The 23,460-nt window shown below is 37.4% G+C and overlaps 1 protein-coding gene and 1 long non-coding RNA gene across 3 annotated transcripts in view; one reads left to right on the forward strand and one right to left on the reverse strand.

The window, feature by feature from the left end:
- Positions 1 to 5,746: 5,746 nt before the first annotated feature.
- CDYL2 (chromodomain Y like 2) overlaps positions 5,747 to 23,460 on the forward strand; it is a 51,202-nt gene continuing 33,488 nt past the window's right edge. Inside the window, exon 1 of one of the 2 annotated variants that reach the window (XM_087971630.1) lies at positions 5,747 to 7,084. In XM_087971630.1, coding sequence (XP_087827756.1) covers positions 6,790 to 7,084 — 295 coding nt within the window. In that variant the 5' untranslated portion in view covers positions 5,747 to 6,789. The remainder of the gene's footprint in view (positions 7,085 to 23,460) is intronic. The other variant, XM_087971631.1, reaches the window with a different exon arrangement.
- Positions 8,185 to 15,057, reverse strand: LOC148129840 (uncharacterized). The gene is made up of 2 exons (XR_015750646.1): positions 14,933 to 15,057; positions 8,185 to 10,171 (listed from the first exon to the last, which is right to left on the reverse strand). It is a non-coding gene; the product is annotated as an uncharacterized LOC148129840 (long non-coding RNA).

A 23,460-nucleotide genomic window follows, 5' to 3' on the forward strand; every position in this document is an offset into this window, starting at 1 on the left:
CTTCCCCGAATGATCCATTTCCATTGCTGTTAGTGAGATAGCAGATAAACAGCCACAATCAGCACACAGTCTCCACTGTAAGGCAGGGAAAGAATGCAGTCCATTAAGAGCACTTACACAATCTCTCTTTCTCTCAAATTTAATAGTAGAAATGTCCGTTGGGTTAAATGACAAAGTTCCTTTTGCTTTAAGAATTCTCTTTGAATTTAGTAGGATGCTTGAGTTGCCCCTTTGTGATGTATGGCCTAGGGAGATTCCACTGTAGGGTAGTCAAGATTAGATTATCGTATTGGGTCAACTGAATTGTAATTGTACCCAAATTCTTTTCATGGGCAAAAATAAGGCCTCATTAACAAGTACTGCAGTCGCCTTCTCTTTTCGGTAAGCAAAGGTGGGAGAGCAGTAACTTCATTCACAAACTACAATGTGAGAACTAATGGAAGTTCAAAATCATACAGATCTTTGGCAACAGTCAACTATAGTATTGTGGAACTATTTAGGTAGCAAAACGGTCATATATTTATTTATTTACATGTTCGTTTATTTATTCATTTACATGTACAAGATAACAAATATGAACATAAATGAAAACAACGGGAGTAAATACAGATAAATGGGGACAGTAAGACAGGGATGGTAGGCATGCTGGTATGCTGATGCATGCCCCCTTTAAGGACCTCTTAGGAATGGGGTGAGGCCCATAGTATGATATCATACAAAAGAGTAACAGAATAGCAAGAGTTGGAAGGCATCTTGGAGGTCTTCTAATTTAACTGTATAGGAGACCCTATACCATTTCAGACAAATGAGTGTTCAGTCAGCTCGCTGCCTTTAGAAGAGTAAGGAAAATCCTCAGGGACGACTCACACCCTGGTCAGCCCTTCTTCACTCTCCTACCATTGGGTAAGAGATATAGAAGCATAGCCAGCCGCACCAACAGGCTGAAGAACAGTTTCTACCTGTGGGCTGTCAGACTCCTGAATGGACAATAACTTCATGTCAACATAGTATGATAGACTTGCAGGTCCGGCACGTTGTACAACAAGGTCACATAGTGGGACTGGGTTAAGGACTTCTGTCCTCACTGTGAGTTGTGTGTGGGGGGGGTGCACAAAGGGAGGCTCAGCCAATCTCATTGTACACATGTTCTACTCTGACAATAAAGGTAATTAATTACTCTTTTCTTAAAAACCTCCAGTGATGGACCACCTACAGTTCTAGAGCCAAGCCCTTCTACTAATTAATTGTTCTAACTGTCAGTAAATTTCTTTTTAGTTCTAGGTTAAATCTCTCTTTAATGTCTTTCACCCAGTACTTTTTGTCCTGCCTTCAAGTGTTTTGGAGAATAGATTGACCCCCTCTTTGTGGCAGCCTCTTAGATATTGGAAGACTGCTATCATGTCACCCTTAGTTCTTCTTTTCATTAAACTAGACATACTCAATTCTTGCAACCGTTCTTCATATGCTTTAGCCTTCTGTTCCCGAATCCTCTTTCTTGCTCTTCTCTGTCCTCTTTCTAGAATCTCAACATCTTTTTTATATTGTGATTCTTTCATATCTGTGAGACTGGTAAGATTACAGGAAATGTTAAGAAATAGAGATCAAAGAAAAGATATGTTCTGTATCTGCTGGGTCACTAGAAATGAGAGATATTTTAGATTCTAGTAGCTGAAAAAAATCAATCACTCTTACAATACTGTCTCTCAAGTGCAGAGGTGTACAAACTGGAGGCCTAGGATTGCTCACAGTTCCTCACAAGCTTTGAATAGGATCTTGGTAGTTTATCATTAGAATTGTCACACATAGAGTCATCAGTGGAAATTGTTTTCATTGAATGAAATGATCAAGTCTGTAGTTTGTTCACTCAATAAATTTCATTGTTTGCTTCTTCAGGCTAAAATGGTTGGTCTCCAGAGGATTTTTAGCTGTTAAAAAACTTCCAGATATCTTAAGCTAAAAAGCATGTTCTATATACTTTATGATGCAAAGTTTATTCATTTTATTTTAACTGTTTAGTTAGGGGAATGCCCTGTGTATTGGTGATTATTCTCTTTCCTTGTTCCTTGAACTTTATGTCATTTTGTTTTCCAGTAAAACAATAAAGTTCAATATAGCTCATCAAGATTTTCACTTTGTTGAGGTGAAAAAATCCAGCTTTTCCAAGTTTTCAGGACATGGTTGTTATTAGTTTTGCTTGAGATTCTTTTCCCATATATGTTTTCCCTAATTCAATATTCATTTAGTGTGTGTTGAGAGCCATCTATATATCCAGGGGTGGAATATTCTCAAGAGATGTTTGAAATCTGTTTGAAATTTGAGATCTGTTGAAACAGATGTTTCCTTGCCTCGCTAGTTTGCAAGAAGTGTAAATTTTTGGGAAATTTTGATGCAATACAGAAAGAAAGGGTTGGTCCTTTCTTCCCCATATGGATTTGGGGAAAATTAATCTATATTTAATTTGTAGTACATTTTACTTTAGCTTTCATATATAAAAGTCTCCATAAAATATGAATCAATAAATAACTGGATGACCATACGTAAAAATGAAAAGTTGGGTTCTTTCAGACAGTTAAGGTACAGTTTGCTGAATATTTTAACCATTACTACAAATTGCACAATGAAATACTGAATTCTAAAGAAAGTCATGTACCTCAATTTTAGCATGTTTAGGAGAAGACAGAAAGTTTGTACACTGAAAACAAAAGAAGCAATCAGTATTGCAGTAAATCAAACAAATTTATATAATCTATTTGCCTTCCACAGTATTATAAATATACAAAAACATATTAGAAAAAACTGAAAGGAATAGACTAGGGCTCAGAATACTTGCTTTGCAATGTAAAATCTTTAATAAATTCCATTTCCTGATTTTGAATTATTATCACTTATCAACAGTTTCAGCATATTCTGATCGATTGTATTTTTTTTTTTATCATATTCATTAATTTTGGGGCCATTGCAAGTTTCTCTATCTTCTACATTTGATTTGATGTATTTTCAAAAACAGTTCAATTTCTATGATTCCGTTCAAAATGAAAATATCCTTTGGAAATTGGAAAATATAAACACTGATGTTTCCAAAATTACAGAGAAAGAATAGCTATAGTGCTTTAGGAGAGCCATTAAAGACAGGATTTTTGAGAAAGCTCTGAGGAATGTCTAACTTAGTCTAACTTAGATCCCCGTAGCTTGGGCTGTACTCAGAAAGTTTTGTTCTGGGTGATTATCATTTCTTTCTTAGTAGCTTTTGTTATTATTTATCTCTTGTTATTCTCTTGTACTGTGTATTTCACACTTCTACCATAAAAGTTAAAAAGTCAAAGAAATGTACCGTATTTGCCGGCGTATAAGACGACTTTTTGCCCTGAAAAACATGCCTCCAAGTGGGGGGTCGTCTTATACGCCGGGAGGACTCCGACTCCCACTTCGAGCTTGAGTTGCAGCCGGGAGGAAGGCTGGGGGGAGCGTGTGTGTGTGTGTGTGTGTGTGGCGGGTGTCACTCGCCACGCGCTGCGCAACCTTTCCCCTCTTCCTTCCTTAGCGGTGTGGGGAGGAGAGGATTCAAGATCCTCACGTGCGGCGTACTTTTCTTTTTCTTTTTTTCTTTTTGCATGAGGTTTTGCATGCGGGCGGCTGTCAGAGTTAAGGATGGGGAGCCCCGGGTGGGTTATCAGGTTTTACAGTGCTTCCAACATGTGCGAACGGTGGGAGAGCGGAGAAGAGAAAGCGAGCAGCGCCCGCTGTGTGAAATCCTGCCGTCAAAGCAACACTGGGGGAGGCAGGGTATAAATTTACCAGGTTAATGTAGCAATGGTGATTAATGCCAGAACATTGTTTTGCGGGTATTGGGGTGTGTGTGTGTGTGTGTGGTGGTGGTGAGGAGAGGTTGTCCTTTGAATGCGGAAAAGTAGGTGTGACCTTGTGTAGGAAAATAAAGAGATCCTTTTAGCGTGTTTGGCTTCTTTGCCTCCCTCGTTCGTTTGACGTGGAGATAATGGCCTTCGGCAGAAAAGTGCGTCAAAAAAAAAAAAAGTGCAAAAGTGGAAGGTGTGTGGAAGAGGGGGTAGTCTTATACGGCGAGTATATAACAAACTCTATATTTTGAGTGGAAATGTTGGGGGTCGTCTTATACGCCCAGTCGTCTTATACGCCCGGCAAATACGGTAAGTTATTCAAGCCTCCGGACTGCAGTGATAGATAAACTCCAGTACAGAAGCACTAAGTACAAGTGTTAAAATACACACTAGGTGTTTTAAATTCACATTTAAACATGCCAAGTTCTATACTTTTAACTGGGAGTGTACAATATTATGCTTAAAAACTCTGCTAAGCTTCCCTGAATGTCATTAATTTTTAATCATTTGTAGCATTCTTAAAAGCTACCACAAAACACCAAGCAGGATCCTCAGAGTTGTATCATATGTTACCAGAAAAGCTGGAACAATAAATTTGACCACCACTCTCCTTAAAAAGTAGCTATGATGAACCAGTAAATACTTTCTCCCTGCTTAGAACCAGTTGAGAGAAAACATTTAAAGCATTCAAGTTCATAAAGAATTCTGGTAAAAATAAAGACTTCTGGTATCATTTGTGGTCCAGAAAAATCCATTCTCCCTTGGTGTTACTTTAATCTCTTTATTTATTTTTTCTTATTTGTATTATAGTGTTGTTTTATCTTTGTTTATTTGACTGTGTTATTGGACACCACCCAGAGTCATGTGTGTGAGATAAGCAACTATAAAAAATTAATAAATAAAAGAAAAAAGAAAAATGGCACAAACTAGTTCTAACAATAAAGCATCTGTAGACAAGAATACGTTTTGTACAACACAACTTGGTGACTTGAATTAACCCATTTTCTGCTTTTACCAATATGTCACAACAACTTAATGTTTATATCACTATTTTAAGGAACAATTAAGAATATTTGTGCTTGAATTTTTACTTACTCCACTTTTTGCAATTAAAATATTAATTGCAGGAAATTGGATTAGAGGACCCCCAAGGTCCCTTCTAACTCTATTATTCAATTACTCTGTTAATTGAATTTATTTTCAACTCATAACAATAAAAACACTTGACTAAATTCAAAGGCTGTGTGTGTATGTGAATTTTACACTAGTTAGTAATTCACACTGTATCATACATTAAGCTGGCCTGGAATATGGACTTGTAGATAACTTTCTTTGTATACCTTTGTGATTAAGTTCACCTAGCATTAGACAGTTAAAAGAAGCATTCTTTCTGCTGCTGGGAATGAGTTGGGAATCTAAGCTGACTATGCATATTTCAAAAGTAAAGAAAACAGATATTTTTATTTATTTATTTACAATTACAGTGCTGAATTGGATCCTTGTTTAGCATGGTTAACATATCTAATTAGATTAATGAGATAAGTTATCCATGATTGAATGAACTTCCCGTGATTATAGTGAGAACGGAATTCATTCTGGATGCAACCTGTTGTTTCCTCTCATGTACAAATTAATGCAGATCAATTAATCAACCGAAATGCACAGAAGCCATTGATTTAGGCTCATACATGTCAAAGTTGAAAATGCGCCTGAGGGCAAGGACATGAATGGAAGTCCTACCTCCAATGGTGTCTCTCACCACATAGAGTTTTGTTCAGAATCTTTCAGGATGCTTGCTAAGTTCTAAACAAGGTTCCTGTCCACAGCTGATGGACAGTCAAAGATGATTCTTTGCTTTTAAAAGAAACCTTGCAGTTCTCTGTCGGCCACAGAAAATTTCAGAAGTGCTCAGGAATAGCCATTTGCAGAGAAAGAAGGGGAGGGAAAGTCACAAAATACCTTGTGATGCAAATGATGTATCTTAGGTACTTCCATGTAACACTGCAACGCAAGTACAAAAGTACAGGGTTTACCTTTCACTATCAAAATGATGCTTGTTTTGTCATTTGGTTTTTCTCAGGGGTCGGAATGTCTCACAATGCACCCAGGAATGTTTCAGCAACAGCTCAACCCTAACCTTTGTCCTTTCCAGATTTTGAATCCTCACCTGGATAATTTATTTATGGAGTTGTTGTTTTTCATTCTTTAACAATGCAATGGGTTTGCTTATTGACCAAGTTATTCTATCACTATTCATATGCATATTTTCTCAGAAATAATCCCCATTGAGGTCACTGAAATTTCCAAGTTAACATGCCTGGGATTACCAACAGTTATGTTGGTAAACTGCCAGCCAGGCTAGAAGGAGGAATTAAGCAAGGACCTTGACTGGAGTTCTTGCACAGTGGCAAGAGGCATAAGCTTCAACTCCCGCAGGATCCACGAAATCTTATCTGATAGTTCCCAGGGAAAATCTAGCAGTCTGGGGAGATTCTTGTAACATGGGCAGAAGTCAATCAAGTTGCTAACTTAAAGCTATTCATGAATGACTCTAGTTGCTTATGCCTGACGTGTTATTATTTATTTTTTGCCTGGCAGATTACATTTTTTTCCTTTTCCTATGTTTTCCTGTTAGGTTGAAAGGATTGTAGACAAAAGGAAGAATAAAAAGGGCAAATGGGAATATCTCATACGGTGGAAAGGTTATGGAAGCAATGAAGACACATGGGAACCAGAGCATCACTTATTGCACTGTGAGGAATTCATTGATGAATTCAATGGACTGCACGTCACGAGGGAAAAGCGAGCTAAACACGGGAAACAAGCCAACGTGCCCAAATTTTTACGTGAAAGCCGGGGGTCATCTCTGGACAAAATAACCCACAGACCCTCAGACTCTGGGAAAAGCAAAGGACTCTCCCATAAAAGGAAGCGCATGACTTCCACCTTTCAGAAGCCAAAAAAAAGCTATGGAGCAAAAGCTGCCTCTTCCAACGACAGAGCTGCTAAAACCGTATCATACCGGACTACGCCCAGTGGCTTGCAAATCATGCCTCTGAAAAAGCCACACAACGGCTTGCAGAATGGAGATGCCACTTTTGAGAAGGATTCTACTCACTTGGGGAATGGCTCTCAAAAGGCCAACGAGGATCTGAATGAACCTGAAGGAGAAGCCAATTTGCCCGGCATTCTTGAAGAGAACAACGAGGCGCCCATCATGAATGGTATCAGTATGTGGATTATCTTTATTTGAAGCCATCTTAATTTTTTCTTGTAACTTGGAATAGTATTGCAATAATGACGTAATACTTTAATTGATTGAGTGGTTGTGTGCCATCAAGTCATTGATGACTCTTAGCAATCATATAGATTTTTTTTTCCAGGGCAGTCTGTTCCTAACTTGGTCCTTCAGGTCTTCCAACAATACATCCATCACCACTGTGACTGAGTCTATCCACCTTTCTGCTGGTTGACCTCTTCTTTTTCCTTCCACTTTTCTGCTAATTTGGCCTATTGGACAGCAGGTTAGAAACCAGGAGACCGTGAGTTCTAGTCTTGCCTTAGGCATGAAAATCCAGCTGGGTGACCTTGGACCAATCCCTCTGCCTCAACCAAACCCACCTCAGAGGTTGATTGTTGTGGGGAAAATAGGGGGAGAAAAGAGTATTCTTTATGTTCACTGCCTTAAGTTATTTACAAAAATAATAAAGATGTCAATATCAAAAATAGAAATGAGATAAATAAATATTAGATCCTCCTCTAAAGGGCTTTGCTTTATTGGATGGATGGATGGGTGGATGGATGGATGGATGGATGGATGGATAATCAATTGGAGAGTGAATGGCTAGAACTTTGTCATGATGATCTCTCCTCAGCCACAGAGGTCCAGGATAGTTATGATGTCATGGAATTGATTGAGTCTCCCATTTTCAGTGGTTTTCTTGATGTATTTTGCTGATTTAAGTAAGGACTTGATATTCTAAAGTCAAGTGCATCTTATTTTTTTAGTGTCCTGCTAAAAATTATAGGAAAATGGACTGCTGGTTTTGGATAATTTACCAAAATTCAGTAGTGTTAATCTAGGTTTTCTCTTGCATTTGCGACCCATCAAAAACTCATGGACATGAATTTCTGTTTCTGTTCTACTGTTTCATTTTGAGACTGAGCGGTTTTCTTTGCCATGAATCTCACAGATTCTTCTCAACTTTTAAAACTCGGGAATTGACTTGAGTCAGGAGAAATAGCTGTAATTCCCCTTTGGGGAGTAAGGAGGGCAGAAACCATGTGTCAGCTGGTGCTCCATTCAAAATCCAAGAAAGAAATACTTAGACTCTTTTAATCAGAGATAAGATATCTTTTATTGGAAATCAAGTGGTAGCAACAAAAGAATTCTGAATCTGAGAAAATGGGCACGTAAATCACATATACAAAGTAATGGCAACGTTCCCACCCCCAATAGTTCAATTGGCTCATCCAGTTAAAAGTTGTGTATATCATCATGTGGGCATCTCCAGGTGGTGATGAGGCTTCTGTCCGTTGACCTTGACATAGTTTGATAAAGGGTTGCAGCTGCGCATAGCATAGGATAGAAACCTAAGCAAGAATGTACCCACCCCCCAGCTTATACAGTTCTGGTTTGTAACACCTCCATCTCACTTCCCATAACCATTCCCCCCTCCCCCCCCCCCCGTTACTTATGACAGCCGAAAGATGCAAAGCAAAGGGAGAAAAATCTTGAAGGAAAAATCTTAAAGGCTGACACCATGATGCTTCTCGGTGGTAGCATCAACCCTCTGAAACACTCTTGCAAGTAAAATCAAAGTGCTCCCCTACCTGACTGCATTTAGGAAAATGCAAAAATGGAGCTTTTTTGGAAAGCATCTTTGGTTCAAAATTAGCATGTGTTTTTATTTAATTAATGTGTTTGATTCCTTTATGATGTGTTCATTTTAGATGTTTTTAATTAGAAGAACTATAAATGGAGTAGGCTTTTTTGTACAGTATCTTGTAAACTGTTGAGGACCATTCTTGATTACAGGAGAATATGCATGCAATTAATTAAACTGTGAGAATCACTGGTTGACTATTCTTTTTTCTTGTGCTACCCAATATCCAATTCTTGTTATGTTTTTGTTTTTTAACTTAGTTGATCTAATCTTTGCTAAACTGTTTTTAAAATTCAGAATATTATTCTTTGTATCTTTTTAATCAACACTGAGCCAAAAAAAAATAAGATGGGAAAGAGAAAGTGGATGTAAGGATAAGAAGGGATCAGCAGTCAAATGTCCAATGATGGCAAAATCCCAACACGGATGAATTATTGTTTCACTGTGAGCATAATAATCTGTGAAAAACCTGACCAAATAGCTTTATGCATGTTCACACCTTAGCGTAAGTTGTCAGTGCATTGAGTGACAAGGAAAGAAATGTTTCAGTTACCTGCTGCATCAGCAGCATGGATTTTTCTTTCAAGAATGTTGCAAAATGAGCCCCTAGGATGTACTGAAGAGACATTCATCTCTAAGAGCTAAATAAACATGTAAAACTGTGGCTTCCTACCGATCACTATGGAAAGTTTTTGACAGATGTGTTTAGACAAGATGTGATAAAACTTCAGAAGGAGACAGAGTTGCATTAAGGAAAATGTTCTGTTCTTGCCATACCACCAAGTTCTATTATACATAAGGCCTTCAGTTTCCATTATCTCAACCATCATGGTTAATGAGAAAGGAACAAAGAAATCATAGTCACACATATCAGAAAATCGCCCTGTTGCTTAGCTAGGATCCAGTTTTTTATCCCAAATATGTGAACAGTGTTGCATGGGACATTCTTTTTCGACCTAAATTCATATAGTGTTGAAGGTTGAAATCACATAGTTGAAAGAAAGTGTTGCTTCAGGGTGAGCCTGTTTCATATCTGGCATATAATTAAGATCATTGTCCGCATCCAGAAAATGTAATTTTGCTTGGACTTGGTCTGCAGCAATATGTCCTTGAGTTGAGGGTCAGAGCCAATGTGAGAACATCAGTTGGGATGGAGTTGTTGCTCTCATAATTTGATAATGGTAATTCTACAAACATCTGGTTGGTCTCCTTGAATGTTAGATAAAATGGACTTTTGTGGTGATGAACTCTTTCAGAAGGGTCAGTGCAGTGTGTAAGTTCAGTAGTCAAAGGTAGATGAGTCTAAATCAGAAGAAGATTAGGCCAGAGAAATAGCAGTGACTTGAGACTTGTAAGAGCAAGCCGTGCTAAGGATATTACCATTATTTTATTGAGGGTCATCTAGGAAGATTTGGTGCTGTACATTAAGTTCTGCAATGGAATAAAAACAAAGTGGTTAGAGTGCAGGACTGCAGGCTACTTCTGCTGCCTGCCTGCTGCCTGCAATTTGGCAGTTCAAATTTCACCAGGCTCAAGGTTTACTCAGCTTTCCATCCTTCCGAGATGGGTAAAATGAGAACTTAAATTGTTGGGGGCGATATATTGAGGTCACATGGCCTAATCAATGGATCTATCACTTGAAACCTTGACAGCTGACTCTGTAAACCTCTTAGAGAGGGCTGTAAAACTCTAGAGTCCTCAACGCTAGCTATATTGATATCTATGAGCATAGTGGTGCAGTGGTTAGAGTGCAGTACTGCAGGCTACTTCTGCTGCCTGCCTACTGCCTGCAATGTGGCAGTTCAAATCTCATCAGGCTCAAGGTTGACTCAGCCTTCTATCCTTCTGAAGTGGGTAAAATGAGGACTCAGATTTTGGGGGGCAATAGGCTGACTCTGTAAACCACTTAGAGAGGGCTGTAAAGCACTGTAAAGTGGTATATAAGTCTAAATACCATTGCTATTGCCCTTCCTTCCTTCCTTCCTTCCTTCCTTCCTTCCTTCCTTCCTTCCTTCCTTCCTTCCTTCCTTCCTTCCATCCATCCATCCATCCATCCATCTATCCATCCGGTATTGCAGGCTGACTCTGCCCACTGCCAACACTTCAATCCTGACCAGTTCAAGGTTGACTCAGCCTTCCATCCTTCCGAGGTGGGTAAAATGAGGACTCAGATTGTTGGGGGCAATAGGCTGACTCTGTAAACCACTTTGAGAGGGCTGTAAAACACTATAAAGTGGTATATAAGTCTAAATGCTATTGCTATTGTTATCTTTGGGCCAATTACTTAATTTTCATTTTGACATTATAATGTATCCATTTCATGATGAGTTAGTACACAATTCCAGTTAGTACCTTGATTTATCTAGACTATGCAATTATAATGATGATGAAATTGTTGTTAATAGTTGAATCCACACTTAATCATACTTAGCAGGGACTTCTTGAAACCATTAATATTTAACATAATTATGAGTAGCAAGTCCCGTTGATTTCATTGGGTCCACTCTAAGTATGATCATTTTTGTTTGCCAGCAGTCCAAGTAAAACTATTGGTTCTCATTTTCCAGCTATTGGGCACTATGTAACTTGAAGCATCAAGGAAGTTTGCTATTTTTAGATGGCTTTGGAGCCTGTTAACTGACAAAAGGCTTTCCAGCATGTATTCAGGTGAAATGTCCTCTCTTCTTCACACTCCTACTCTATTTGTTCCTTCAGAACTTTATGCTTTGCTGCTCTCATTCAAGTCAATTCACTCCTGCTGGTAGCCACAAAAGGGAAGCTGGATTCTTTTATTATCATTTTTTTATCCCAACTTCTCTGAGGCAGACATTTTCCTCATGAGGTAGGACGCCAGCCTGCATAGCTTGCTTTGGCCAACCATGCAGTCTCGTGTACAAGAGCACAGCCAAAAGGAGAAAAATGAGTCCACAAAATATAAGAGGTAGAGAAGAACAAAAGCATCAGACCGCCACTTGAAAAAAGGGAGGGGAGAACTCATGCACGTATTAATTAGCTTAATTCATGAATGATGGCGCTAATTTTTTATCTGATTTTATTAAAAAGCCACTCAAGGGCTGGGTGAGCAGTGAAATCAACTAGTTCAGAGAAGAGTGACAAAGATGATTTTGTTTAAATGGATATATTTTTTTTAATTTTACACATCTCTTCACGTGAGCAACATGATTCCGGATTACAACACTTGTACATAGTCATGTTTTCATTTCCATTAATCTTATATAATATCATCTCATATCATTATCCATTTCACTCATCTTTAAATAAAATTGCATTTCATATTTCAGTTCATTAATTCAGTATCAATATCATTTCATCCACACATAGGTTTTTAATTCTTTATCCCCTATTATTTCCATTTTCAGCTTACCATCTATTTTATTTTACATTACACATTGTTACTATCCTTAATTTTCTCTAAGCCGATATATAATAAACAATCTAAAAAGAGTAAAAGTAAAATAAAGTCAATATATTTAGGATCCACATGGTATTTTTCATTCCCCTACTTTAATCATAATAAAATACTCTCATTGTACACTTCTAATATCCATTAAATAATCAACTGTATATTTTAAAATGTATATATTTTGAAGTATCCCCTCCAGTAAATCGCTAAAGTAACTTCTTTTTTTTTAAAAAAAAAAAACAAGTTTTATTAATTTTTAAAACACACAAATTATCATTATTCATTACATGTTTAAACCTTTTTCCCTTGTAAATTTAACAAGTCAGATAAATTATGATTCTGTTTTAAACCATTTCCATATAATATACCAAAACCTCTTATTCAATTTCTCTTTACTTCTCTTTACTCTTATTCAATATCATTATTATTATTTCATCTGTTTCTTTCTGACTTAGTTACCATTATTCTCATTCTATATTTCTACAAGTTTTTACCAATTCTCCCCCAAAAAGACATATACACACAACACACAAAACATAAAAATATCTTTTTGGAAAGTAACTTGGACCCAGGTGTCTCTCTCTTCATGGACTTCAATTATATTCATGCTCATCTTACATATCATTACTTATTTTATTTACCATTCTAAGCCTTCTATATTAACTTCTCCACATATTTCACACTTCTTAATTCTACCTTAATTAATCATCTTAGTTTAAATCATTATATTTGTATCTTTTGTCCATTTTTATCATCCCTTTGTCTCATCCCTTATGAAAAAAAAAGAAAATCAGTTTCTCCTGAAATCATTAATCAGAGTATGATGCCTTTCTATCTCCCCCTAAGTTAATCAAATTAATCTTTAAAATAATATCTAATACCCAATCAGATTTTGCTTGGTACATTCTATCTAACTAATACATCCAACATAATTAAGTGCATAATTAGGGAATAAATCCAAATATTAAAAAGAAATACTATAATAAAAATTTTATAATAACATCAATACCATAATTTTATTAAACTCTTTAATTAAAACAATATTCTAAACCTCTCCTATTATTAAGTTTTAAAACCAATCATTTTTAAACATTTTAACATTTTAATCTCTTATCAACTCTTAAACCATTGCAATACTACCATCTCATCTTATGTACCTTGCAAAATCTTTTTTAAAAAAAAAAAAATTATACTTTATCCATTATCCATAAAAAATTCCTTTTTTCCATTTAATTTCAAAACGTTGTAGCTTTTCTCCACCTTTTCCCTTTCTTTCTTTTCCCAACAAACCTTTCTACCCCCTTCTTCTAGCCTCTGCCTTACCGGCTTCCCTTCTCTGTCGTATTTCTTTTCCCTTTGTTTACAATCATCATATTGGTTTTGCACTTTATTTTTCCCTTTCTTAAATGTTTTTTAGATCTTAAGTCCTTAAATCCTTTAGTTTTCTTCTTTTCTCTTCTTTTCTTTTCTTTCTCTCTTCCTTTTTCTGGATCAAATTCTGAGATTCATTAAAGATGGCTCCTTCCTTTCTTTCTTGTTCCTCTGCTGTCTTCATCTGTTGTAATTTTTGTTGATAATTAGTAAGCGCCATTTCTAAGAAAAGGAAAGCTTCTTCCACACCATTTCTTAGTTCCTCAACAGAAAGAGCCATTATAAATCTTTTCTTTTCTTTTTCTCCTTCTTTCTTCTTACAACAACCAGAATATTCAAAAGAAAATAAAAAAGATAAAACAGTCCCAAAGTTATCAATCAGTCCAGACCAAGGCAGAGTTCTCACTTTCTCCTTCTGGGGTGATATCAATCAAAGAGAAAGAAAGTCCAAATCTGTTTAAAGTCTTGTTACAATATATTCTAGTCTTCAAATGCTTAAGGCATCTGCTCCAACAAATCTTAGCATACAAATATTTTCTTTTTAATCCTCTCTCTTCCCACTCATCGCTTAAAACCAATTTCCACCTAAAAAATAGGTTTCTTAATATCCAGTTATTTATTCCGTAGGAAAAGAGGGAAAGCTATCCTTTCAGCACCTTCAAGCAGCCGCTTTTTCCTCTTCTGGCAGGTATTATTCAGAAAGTCATACTTTTCAGGAATTTTATTAAATATGTCTTAGAGTCCTAGGAGCCAAGAAAAACTTTCTCCTCTCAATCACTTTCTCCACTTCCTCCCGCATTCTTACCCGGCTGCCAGCTTCTTTGTGGCGGCCATTACGGACTGCCGCTGCACTGGCTCCTGGGAAAAGGGGGTTCTGCCGGCCAGGAGGTATGCAGCACCCCAAACCCTTCTCCGGATCCCCTACCTTCAGCTGCCCCTGCAGGCAGCCTAGCTCCCGATGCCCGGCTGGGTCGGAGCCCCAAAACGGCTAGCGCGGCAGGGATCGCGTAGCTTCTCGGCAAATCCCTGCCGCCGCCGGGGTTTGGCCGACAAACCGGAAGTCCCGCTAAAGTAACTTCTTAATATGTCTCATTTTATCTTCACTTTACTTATAATCATTAATAATCATATTTTTTCTTCCTTTCCACTTTGCCAAAGTTTATCTATACATTTTACTTCATTTCTATTCCCCTGTTTTTAATCCTCCAAAGAAAGAGCTTATAACAGCATAATTCATATATATATATGTATGTATATATGTATGTATGTATGTATGTATGTATGTATGTATATGTATATGTATATGTATATGTATATGTATATGTATATGTATATGTATACATGTGTGTGTGTGTGTGTGTGTGTGTGTATTCTCTTAAGTTTTCACAGGTACTTACATTTATGGTATTCAGCTTTGTTCGGGTATTTTCCCACGTCATTATAGTTGTGCTTTTAAAGTTGTAGCAACGTTTCGGCAGAATCTCATCTGCCATCATCAGGCTTCTGTATTGTGTTCATCTGTGAGTCAGACTTTCACAGCCGTTTCTGTTTTAAATTTGGGGCTAGCCTATTGCTGTGCCAGAATGGTTGTTTCTTCATCCTGATTGGTTGGGAGTCTTGGTCTGTGTTTATTGGTCTTGGAGTTTGCTGTGTTCTGCTTGATTGGTGTTTCTAATATCTTCTGTCTGTTTTGTAGCTTTTTTTGTCTTGATTGGCTGGCAACATTGTGTTTCCTGTATTTTATTGTGTTTCCTGAAATTATTTTATTGTGTTTCCTGAAATTATTATTTCTTTTAATTTTAACCAGCTTTCCCTTTTCTAAGTTTCCCTGGTCTTTCTTCTTTTTTCCTTCTGGTATTATTTTTATTCCCCTCTGCCTGTCAACCATGTTTTCCCCCACCCTTTCCAGTTCTCTTTTTTGCGGTTTCTTCTTATATAATTCCTTCTTCTTCTTCTTCTTAGTCTTGGGAGCCTTATCTCTTTTATTTGTTGTCTCTGTTGTCAATGTCTCTATTTTAAATCCTTTTATATCCTTTGGCAATGATCCTTGTTCTCCATATTCATCTGGGCTGTTGTTTCCCTCTTCCGGCTCGTCATCTCTGAGCTTTCTTTGTTCTTCTGCAAGCTGCAATGCCATTACTTTACTAATCATTGTGTCCAGCAATTTCATTCTTTCTTTTAACATACCTCTCACAGTTTGCAGCTCCGACTTAAATTCTTTGCTTATTTCTTCCATTTCTTTATTAAAAATCTAATTTTTCTATTATAGTCCTTGCCAAAAGTTTCCATTTCTCTCACTTTCTCTTTCTTCTGTTTTCTTGTCACAGTCAACCTCCAACAGTCCCAAATTATTGTATTCCTTTATATTTTATTATAGTCCCCTTTTTAAAAAAAAACAAAAAAAACTTCTGGGTTTTTTGTTGTATTAATAATCTTTCATTCCATTTCTTTTCTCTTTCAAATATTTATGCGACCAGTAACTCTCCATAAAAACATAAAAGAGAAAAATCTTTAACCATTAGGTGATGGTCTTTATCACTTTCTTTTCAAAGCTTTTTTAATTCTCTTTTCTGTAGTATTAATGTTAATTTTTATCCATTCCAAATAAGTCCAGCATTTTATCCAATGCCTAATTAATGTCCATTTCTGTATATTAGTTCAAATTTAATATCTGATTTCATATAATTCTTTTATTTCTGGTTTTTCCTTTACCTTATATTTTCCTCTTATTCTCCATTCACCGCTACCATTCTTCCAAGCAAGGACTCTTTCTTTCCGCTTTTTGGGTTTTTTCTTAAAAAAAAATTCAAAGTCTTTTATCCAGTTACACGCTGCTCATCACTTCCACTCTCCAGCACAAACTTAGGTCCCGGCAGCTTCCCGTCTTCAGGGCAGCCATTAAACTGCCGCTTCTCCGTGTCTTCTAGAGGAGTAAGTACCAAGCCAGAGAGGGGAGATGTGGCTCCCCTCAACCCAGCTGGTGGTCTCCCCCTCTTCCCCCACTGCTACAAGGTGGTTCAGATGGTTCCGGTCCCTCAGGGACCCCTCCAACAGGGCAAACAAGGATCAAAGCCGCACACAATCGCGGTCTCTGGTCCGGAAGTCTGATAAAGATGACTGAGGAGCTGAAGGCTAAAACGTATGAAGAATGTTTGCTGGGATTGGGTATATCTGGTCTAGAACTAGGGGTGACGTGATAGCAGCCTTCCAGTATTTGAGGGGCTGCCACAAATAAGAGGGGGTCAACTTATTTTCCAAAGCACCAGAAGGTAAGACAAGAAGCAATGGATGGAAACTGAGCAAAGAGAGAACCAACCTAGATCTAAGGAGAAGCTTTCTAACAGTGAGAACAATTAACCAGTGGAATGGCTGGCCTCCAGAAGATGTGTGTACCCCAACACTGGAGGCTTTTAAGAAGGGAATGGACAACCACTTGTCTAAAATGATATAGGATCTCCTACTTGAGCAGGGCGTTGGACTAGGGGGTTGAAGACCTCCAAGGTGACTTCCAACTTTGCTAGTCTGTTATTCTGAAATTAATTCAGCAATTTGAGGATAAATGTTTGCTTTAATTGGTCTTTCTGCCACTCTTTGAGTTTCAAAGGGCAAAATTTTCAGGACGTTTCTTATTCAAACAAAGAACCCTTTACAAAAATATTGATCCTGGCAATTCAAATGTAAAAATAGCACTGGATGGGTACGCGGTGGCTTAATCTTTTTAACCCGGTTGCTTTAACTCCTCGGTCCTTTCATTGGAAGAACATTTAAGATAGTGCCTTCTTAATAAAATGAAGTGCAGGGCAAATGAAAATCACTCCAGAAAGACCCTCCTAAAATTTTGCTCACTAGCTCATTTGTTCTTAAAATCCACTTACCCCTGCAGCTAGTTATAAAAAATTTAAATTTCATACATACAGCAATGTCCTTGTGACTTGTCAAGGATTTTACTTATCTTTTACATCTCCAAGCTAATTTGTCCAAGTTCCTCCTGCTGACTGCTCTGCAGCTATTCATTGAATGAATGAATGAATGAATGAGCTATTTGTGATGGCAGCAGCCATTCTGAAGTTCTGAAGAACCCCAAAGTATCTCTGAACCAAATTCTCTGGAAGAGAATCATCACTTTGATCTTCTCAAATGAATTTCACATCCTTCCTGGAACAAAAGAGCAATAAAAAAAAAAACTTCTTTACCCATTCAAAACACTGTTAAATAATAATGACAGTCCCTGGTCTACTCAATCTTCTGTGATGTGTTTCTCCTTTCTAAACATTGTTTATTACTTTAGGAAATCTTGATGTAGCTCCACATCTGCTGATGGACCCTTTTTGTGTCCAGATGCTACTGCTGTCTTGGCAACATCAGAATTTGTCTTGGTTCCAAGTTTCAGAAATAGTAAGAAAGATAAAAAGAGAAGCAGATTTTGCTTGCAGTGACATTCTGGAGAAGTAGAGGAAGAGGAGGAAGAGCAAAGTGGAGTACGATTATCACCCTTTGCAGCTCAAGGGCTTTACAACCAGTTTCTGCCCTAATGACTTCTTCCAACAACAAGCTCACCAAACTTAACAACCGGTTCTCCCAAAGTGGCTTATACTGGCTGAATCCCACTACTGTAATAGTGGGGAAATGCTTATTGAACCAATTGAGGATTTTCAAAAGAATGTGAAGATTTTTAACTTTCCAAAAAGTTTTAGGAGACTAAATAAATTTAAAAATAGAATATAAGCATGTGTGGATGGGAGAGACTTTCCTGTAATTGACAGCTAAAGATGTTTTAAGTTATCTATTTAAGGATTTATTTTAATAAATCTTTTTCAGCATTAAAAATAAAAGGGCGACTAGAATGTTGATTTTAGAAAGTTATAAATGGACTACAGGTCCAGATGGATTTAATAAAATTTGAAAATTTATTACAAACCTTCCTACTGGAAACTATTGGAAAGGAAAGGGAAGGGAAAAGAAGGGAAGGGAAGGGAAAGGAAGGGAAAAGAAGGGAAAGGGAAAGGAAAGGAAAGGAAGGAAAGGAAGGAAAGGAAAGGAAAGGAAAGGAAAGTAGGAAAGGAAAGGAAAGAAAGGAAAGGAAAGGAGGAAAGGAAGGGAAAGGAAAGGGAAGGAAAGGAAAGGAAAGGAAAGGAAAGGAAAGTAGGAAAGGAAGGGAAGGGAAAGGAAAGAAAAGTAGGAAAGGAAGGGAAAGGAAAGGGAAAGGAAGGGAAAGGAAAAGGAAAGGAAAGGAAAGGAAAGGAAAGGAAAGGAAAGGAAAGGAAAAAGACGTTGCATTATTTAGAAGATGGTCTCAGTTGCCTTGGATTCTTTTCCTTGCACCAAAGAGAGAACTTTGTCCTATTGTCTCTGGGCATAACTTTGATCCACCTTTCCATCACCACCATACATAGGTGTATTCAATATTTATTTAAGACACAGCAGGCCACGACCCACTACCATGTGTTCGTAAGCTCTCTGTTTTTCACTTTGCCCAATTAAAAGAAATGATCACCTGCAGGTGAAATATTGCTTGAATGCCTATCAATGGGGGTTGCTGGCTGAGCTTAGGGTTGGGGAAGCTTTCTGGCCCTTTATTCCTTTTTTTCAATCACTCAGCGAGCTGCACAGCTTTCAGCAAATGAGGAAACAACCAATTATAACGATAAGCTGATTGATGAAAAGGTTTATGTTGTGTTGCATTTCCCTCAAGGATTAACCCCCCCTGCCCTCTTCTGTTACACTCCATGTTGCCAGCAGCTGTTGCTTCCTCTTCAAAAACAAGTCGATACTCATCACCAGAAGCCTACAAGTCTATTTTTCTTCCATTGTCCCGCTCGTTTGTCATGGCTTTTTCCCTAAGCAGTGCAGATTTTAGACAGTTTTGTTTCGGTTTCATTATAACTACCGAGCCACTTAATTTTTTTTTTATTGAGGGCTGTTGGTCACCTGGTTAAGGAAATCTTATTCCAAAAAACTGTGTGTTGTCAGTCATTAAAAAAAGGAGGATTTTTTTGTTGGTTTGTTTTAAGTATCTTGCTTTTAAATGCTTGCTTCCCAACCAGGATGGTCTTTAGTGAAGACTGTTCACTTATACATGGGAAATGACATCAAGGGTCTTCAAACATGACAGCTTTAAGACTTGTGGACTTCAACTCCCAGAATTCCATCTCCAGTCATATTAGCTCAGGAATTCTGGGAGTTGAAGTCAACAAGTCTTAAACTTGCCAAGTTTGAAGACCCTTCTTTTACATGATGCTTATTGCCTTGTTATTCATCTTAAACTTCCTATTTTTTAAAGTGTTGTTTTTTTTTTTACGGGTAATAAACTTTCCATCTATCAAAGGATAAATGTACTTCTCAAAGGACGGGAAGGGTTGAGTTTGACTATTGAATTTTATATTTCCAGAATTGAGAGAAACGGAATTATTGGCATATTTCTCCATCTCAGAAAATATTGAAAGAGTGATTGGTGTAAATGAGCACTACAACCTAGTCCTACAGAAGTCCTGTTCTGCTGTAATATGGCAGAGACATAACTTAATACCACTTTTTTTCCTTTAAAATATCTGCCTAATGGACAGTGCTTCAAAGCTGTTTCGTCAACCTTCATTTTACTTCAGAAAGATAGTGCTGCAAAACACATTTCAGAATTTTTTTCTGAGCAGTGGTAACTGTCCTTGGTTTTCATGCCCTGCATTAATAAAGGGGAATGTTTAATTGGTTAACCTAGCCTATTGATTTTATTGGAGAAACTGCTCCAACCTGGCATGCTCCAAAAGTTGGATTACAACCCCCATCCTCACAATGGCTGCTCAATACTAACATTTCATATTGCAGAAGTCTGGATTTTCATCCAGACCATTCTTTTTCTTATATTTTATTTTATTTCCTTTGTGAAAGAAAGCCAATCACTTACAGGATATAGCCATGAATATTCCTTTAACCTTTCTAACTGTGAGGACAATTAACCAGTGGAATGATTTGCCTTCAGAAGTTGTTGGTGCTGCATCACTGGAGGTTTTTAAGAAGAGACTGGATGGCCACTTGTCTGATATGCTATAGGGTCTCTGCTTGATCAGGGGGCTGGACTAGAAGACCTCCAAGGTCCCTTTCAGCTCTATTTTGATTGATCTTCCACAAAGAATACAGACCTGCTTTGATACAAAGGCTGTAGATATCCAGATGTGGTCTAAAAACCTCTTTTATTCTCAAAATCCATAACGAAGGAGGAAAAAAAGTAACCATGGATTTAAATGTTCATTAAATTATAGGTAGCCCTCATTTAATAACCATAATTGGAACTGGTAACCCGGCCGTTAAGCAAAGCAATTGTTTGGTGAAACTGCAACTATGCTTAAGATCTTATGATCTTACTTCAGCTTTCCTTTATGAAGGTCGTAAATGCAGGATCTGGTCATAAGGGCTACTTTTTCATAAACCTTGCAGCTCTGAACAGTTGCTAAATGATGCAGTCACTAAGCAAGGTCCACCTCTAAAATCAGTTAATATCTGTGCATTGCTAGTATTTAACAATATCCTCCTGTTCTCCAAAGATTTGAGAGTAGCCCTTCTAAATAAATAAAATAAATAAAGAAGGATGGTCCCTTCAGGTTTTGACTTTGGGCTGAAGGCTTAGTAGCAAGCGTTCTTCTTACAAAGAGAGGAAGGGCAGCTTCTCACAGTGTTGCCTGCAGGGTGGGCAAGGATTGACAAGATGGCAGATGGGGTCTTGAGATGAAAGACCGGCCCATTTTGCACATGTGCAACCAGCTCCCCAACAAGAAGTACTAGACCAGAAGATACCGGAAAACTTTGGGTTCTTGCTCCTTCTCTTTGTTCCCTTCTGCGTTTTTGCTGTTCTGCTTGGTGCTCAGAACTGTATTTGCACAAAATTGGAAGAGTGAAGAGATACGTACAGATGAGAATGTGATTAGGAAAATTACTAGAATATACAGAAATGAATAGCTTAACATTGGCAATTAAAGAGAAAGAGCAAACTGAATATTTTATGGTATGGGATTTATTCTATCAATGATTAAATAATAGAAATGGAAGTTAGAAATAAGGAAACAAAATAAAGATGATGTGTTAAAAGTGATAAGTTAATATAATGGCAAATATGTTGAATATTACCATGTTAATATTGTATAATTAATTAGTGTAATTAATAGGTGATTGTTAAATATGTAGAATTAATATGCAATGAAGGATGTTACAATTTTGATTATTATTTAGCAAAGATACTGTTCAACTGAAGATGGAATGATTGCATAAAAATAAAAAAACTTCTTATTAAAAAAAAAAAAACAGAACTGGCCAGGACAGAGATAAAACCTTATCTTGTGCTCATAAATTACAGTTCATATATGAGAGCCAAAACAAAATTTAGCAATTTGGGATGTCCCTCTTCAGCATTGAAGTCACTAGAGATGGTCCAAAGTACTGCATTATCTTACCCAGGCTCCATCATGTCCCATCGCCCCCATTGCCACTTATTTCTATGGAAACCCAGCATGATCCATCTCTGGGGAGAGGGGGATGAGAAGGTCTTTTTGGATCATTATTTCTCTGAAGTAATGTTTTTCTACTTGAGGAAGCCCCGTGTTTTCCCCAAGCTGTCCAATTCCTTTCTCTTGTTGCCTAGCCTGTTGTTTTAGGCAGGCTTTTGCTAGCCTTCCAACTGCATCCATTGTTGAAGGGTATATAGTGATTATCTGAAGAGTGTATTTTGAGACTGGAAAGGAATACTCCCAGAGTGAATTGTTTTAACAGGTTTACCAAAGTGAATTCATGGAGGTTCTTGTTCCTGAGGGACCTGGCTCTCAAAAAACATCTCACAAAATTTCAATAAATTGTTGTTTTTCCAGCAACGGTCAGGAAGTTTCAACTTTAAGGTGTTTTCTCCCATTTTTACTTTCCTTATTCTTTATATATAGAGAACATAAAAGTGGTTTCAGCAGTCGTATCTTGTACCTCACACCAATGGCAATTTTAATTTTTTTTTTTTATACTTCTAAACGTGCCACAAAAGAAAAGATATTCTTTCTTTCATTTTTCCACGCAGAGCTTTGTGTTCTCATGCTGTTCTTGAAAGAATATAATGAACATCATGTCAAGGAGCACGCTGGCACCAAAAACATTGAAACAAGGTCGTCAAAGACTGTTTTTCAAATTGCCATTTTTAACAACAGAAGTAGAAAATTCTTAAATACCATACATAAGGATCAATTGTGTGAACTACATTAAATTAGTGTAATTTAATTTTTACAAGATTTAACAATATGAAACTTTGTTTTTGTCCTGCCCTACAGTCTGTAAGATACTTAGAGTCAGGTATATTTGTGGGTGTGGGTATGTTGGATGGAGACTGGCAGGGACAGGGGGAGGAGTCAAACATGGCATCAGTTTAGAGTCTCTACGTAGTCACAAGAGGATGAAGTAACTCTTCTTGAAAACCGTTGATCTTTATCTAGTTTTACCCAGGTTCAAACTGTTAATCTGAGAAGATTCCTGTGCATAGGCTTGAGCAATGAATCAGGAAGAAGGATTTTCAGCTCTTTGGACTCATATTGTTTGGTGTGATTTACCACTGAGCTTTGGCATGCTTTGTTGCAATTTCCTCCTTGCTAACATCAGTATTACATGATGAGCTTCAGAGTTCCTTACTTTCTGGACAATGCAGTGCCTCCAGCGAGAGCCTGGAGATCTTAATTTAAGACAGACTGAAAGTAGCTCTTGCCAACAGCTATATTAGCGTTTTCACATCCCCAGTAAAACTTTTTCTGTAGAGTTGTAATTGCAGGAATGTTCTAATCTCGGATGGCAAACCTCAGATAAAGAATGTTTCCAAGCAAATATAACTCAGGTAAACAAAGTCACTAATCTAAAGGAGGATTAGAGAGAGGAAGTAAACATATGTTAGACTTTAACTAGAGATAATTAA

This window comes from Notechis scutatus, chromosome 9 (assembly GCF_049901735.1).
Source record: "Notechis scutatus isolate UNSWTSFEM ecotype Mainland chromosome 9, rNotScu1.2, whole genome shotgun sequence".
Taxonomy (NCBI): Eukaryota; Metazoa; Chordata; class Lepidosauria; order Squamata; family Elapidae; genus Notechis; species Notechis scutatus.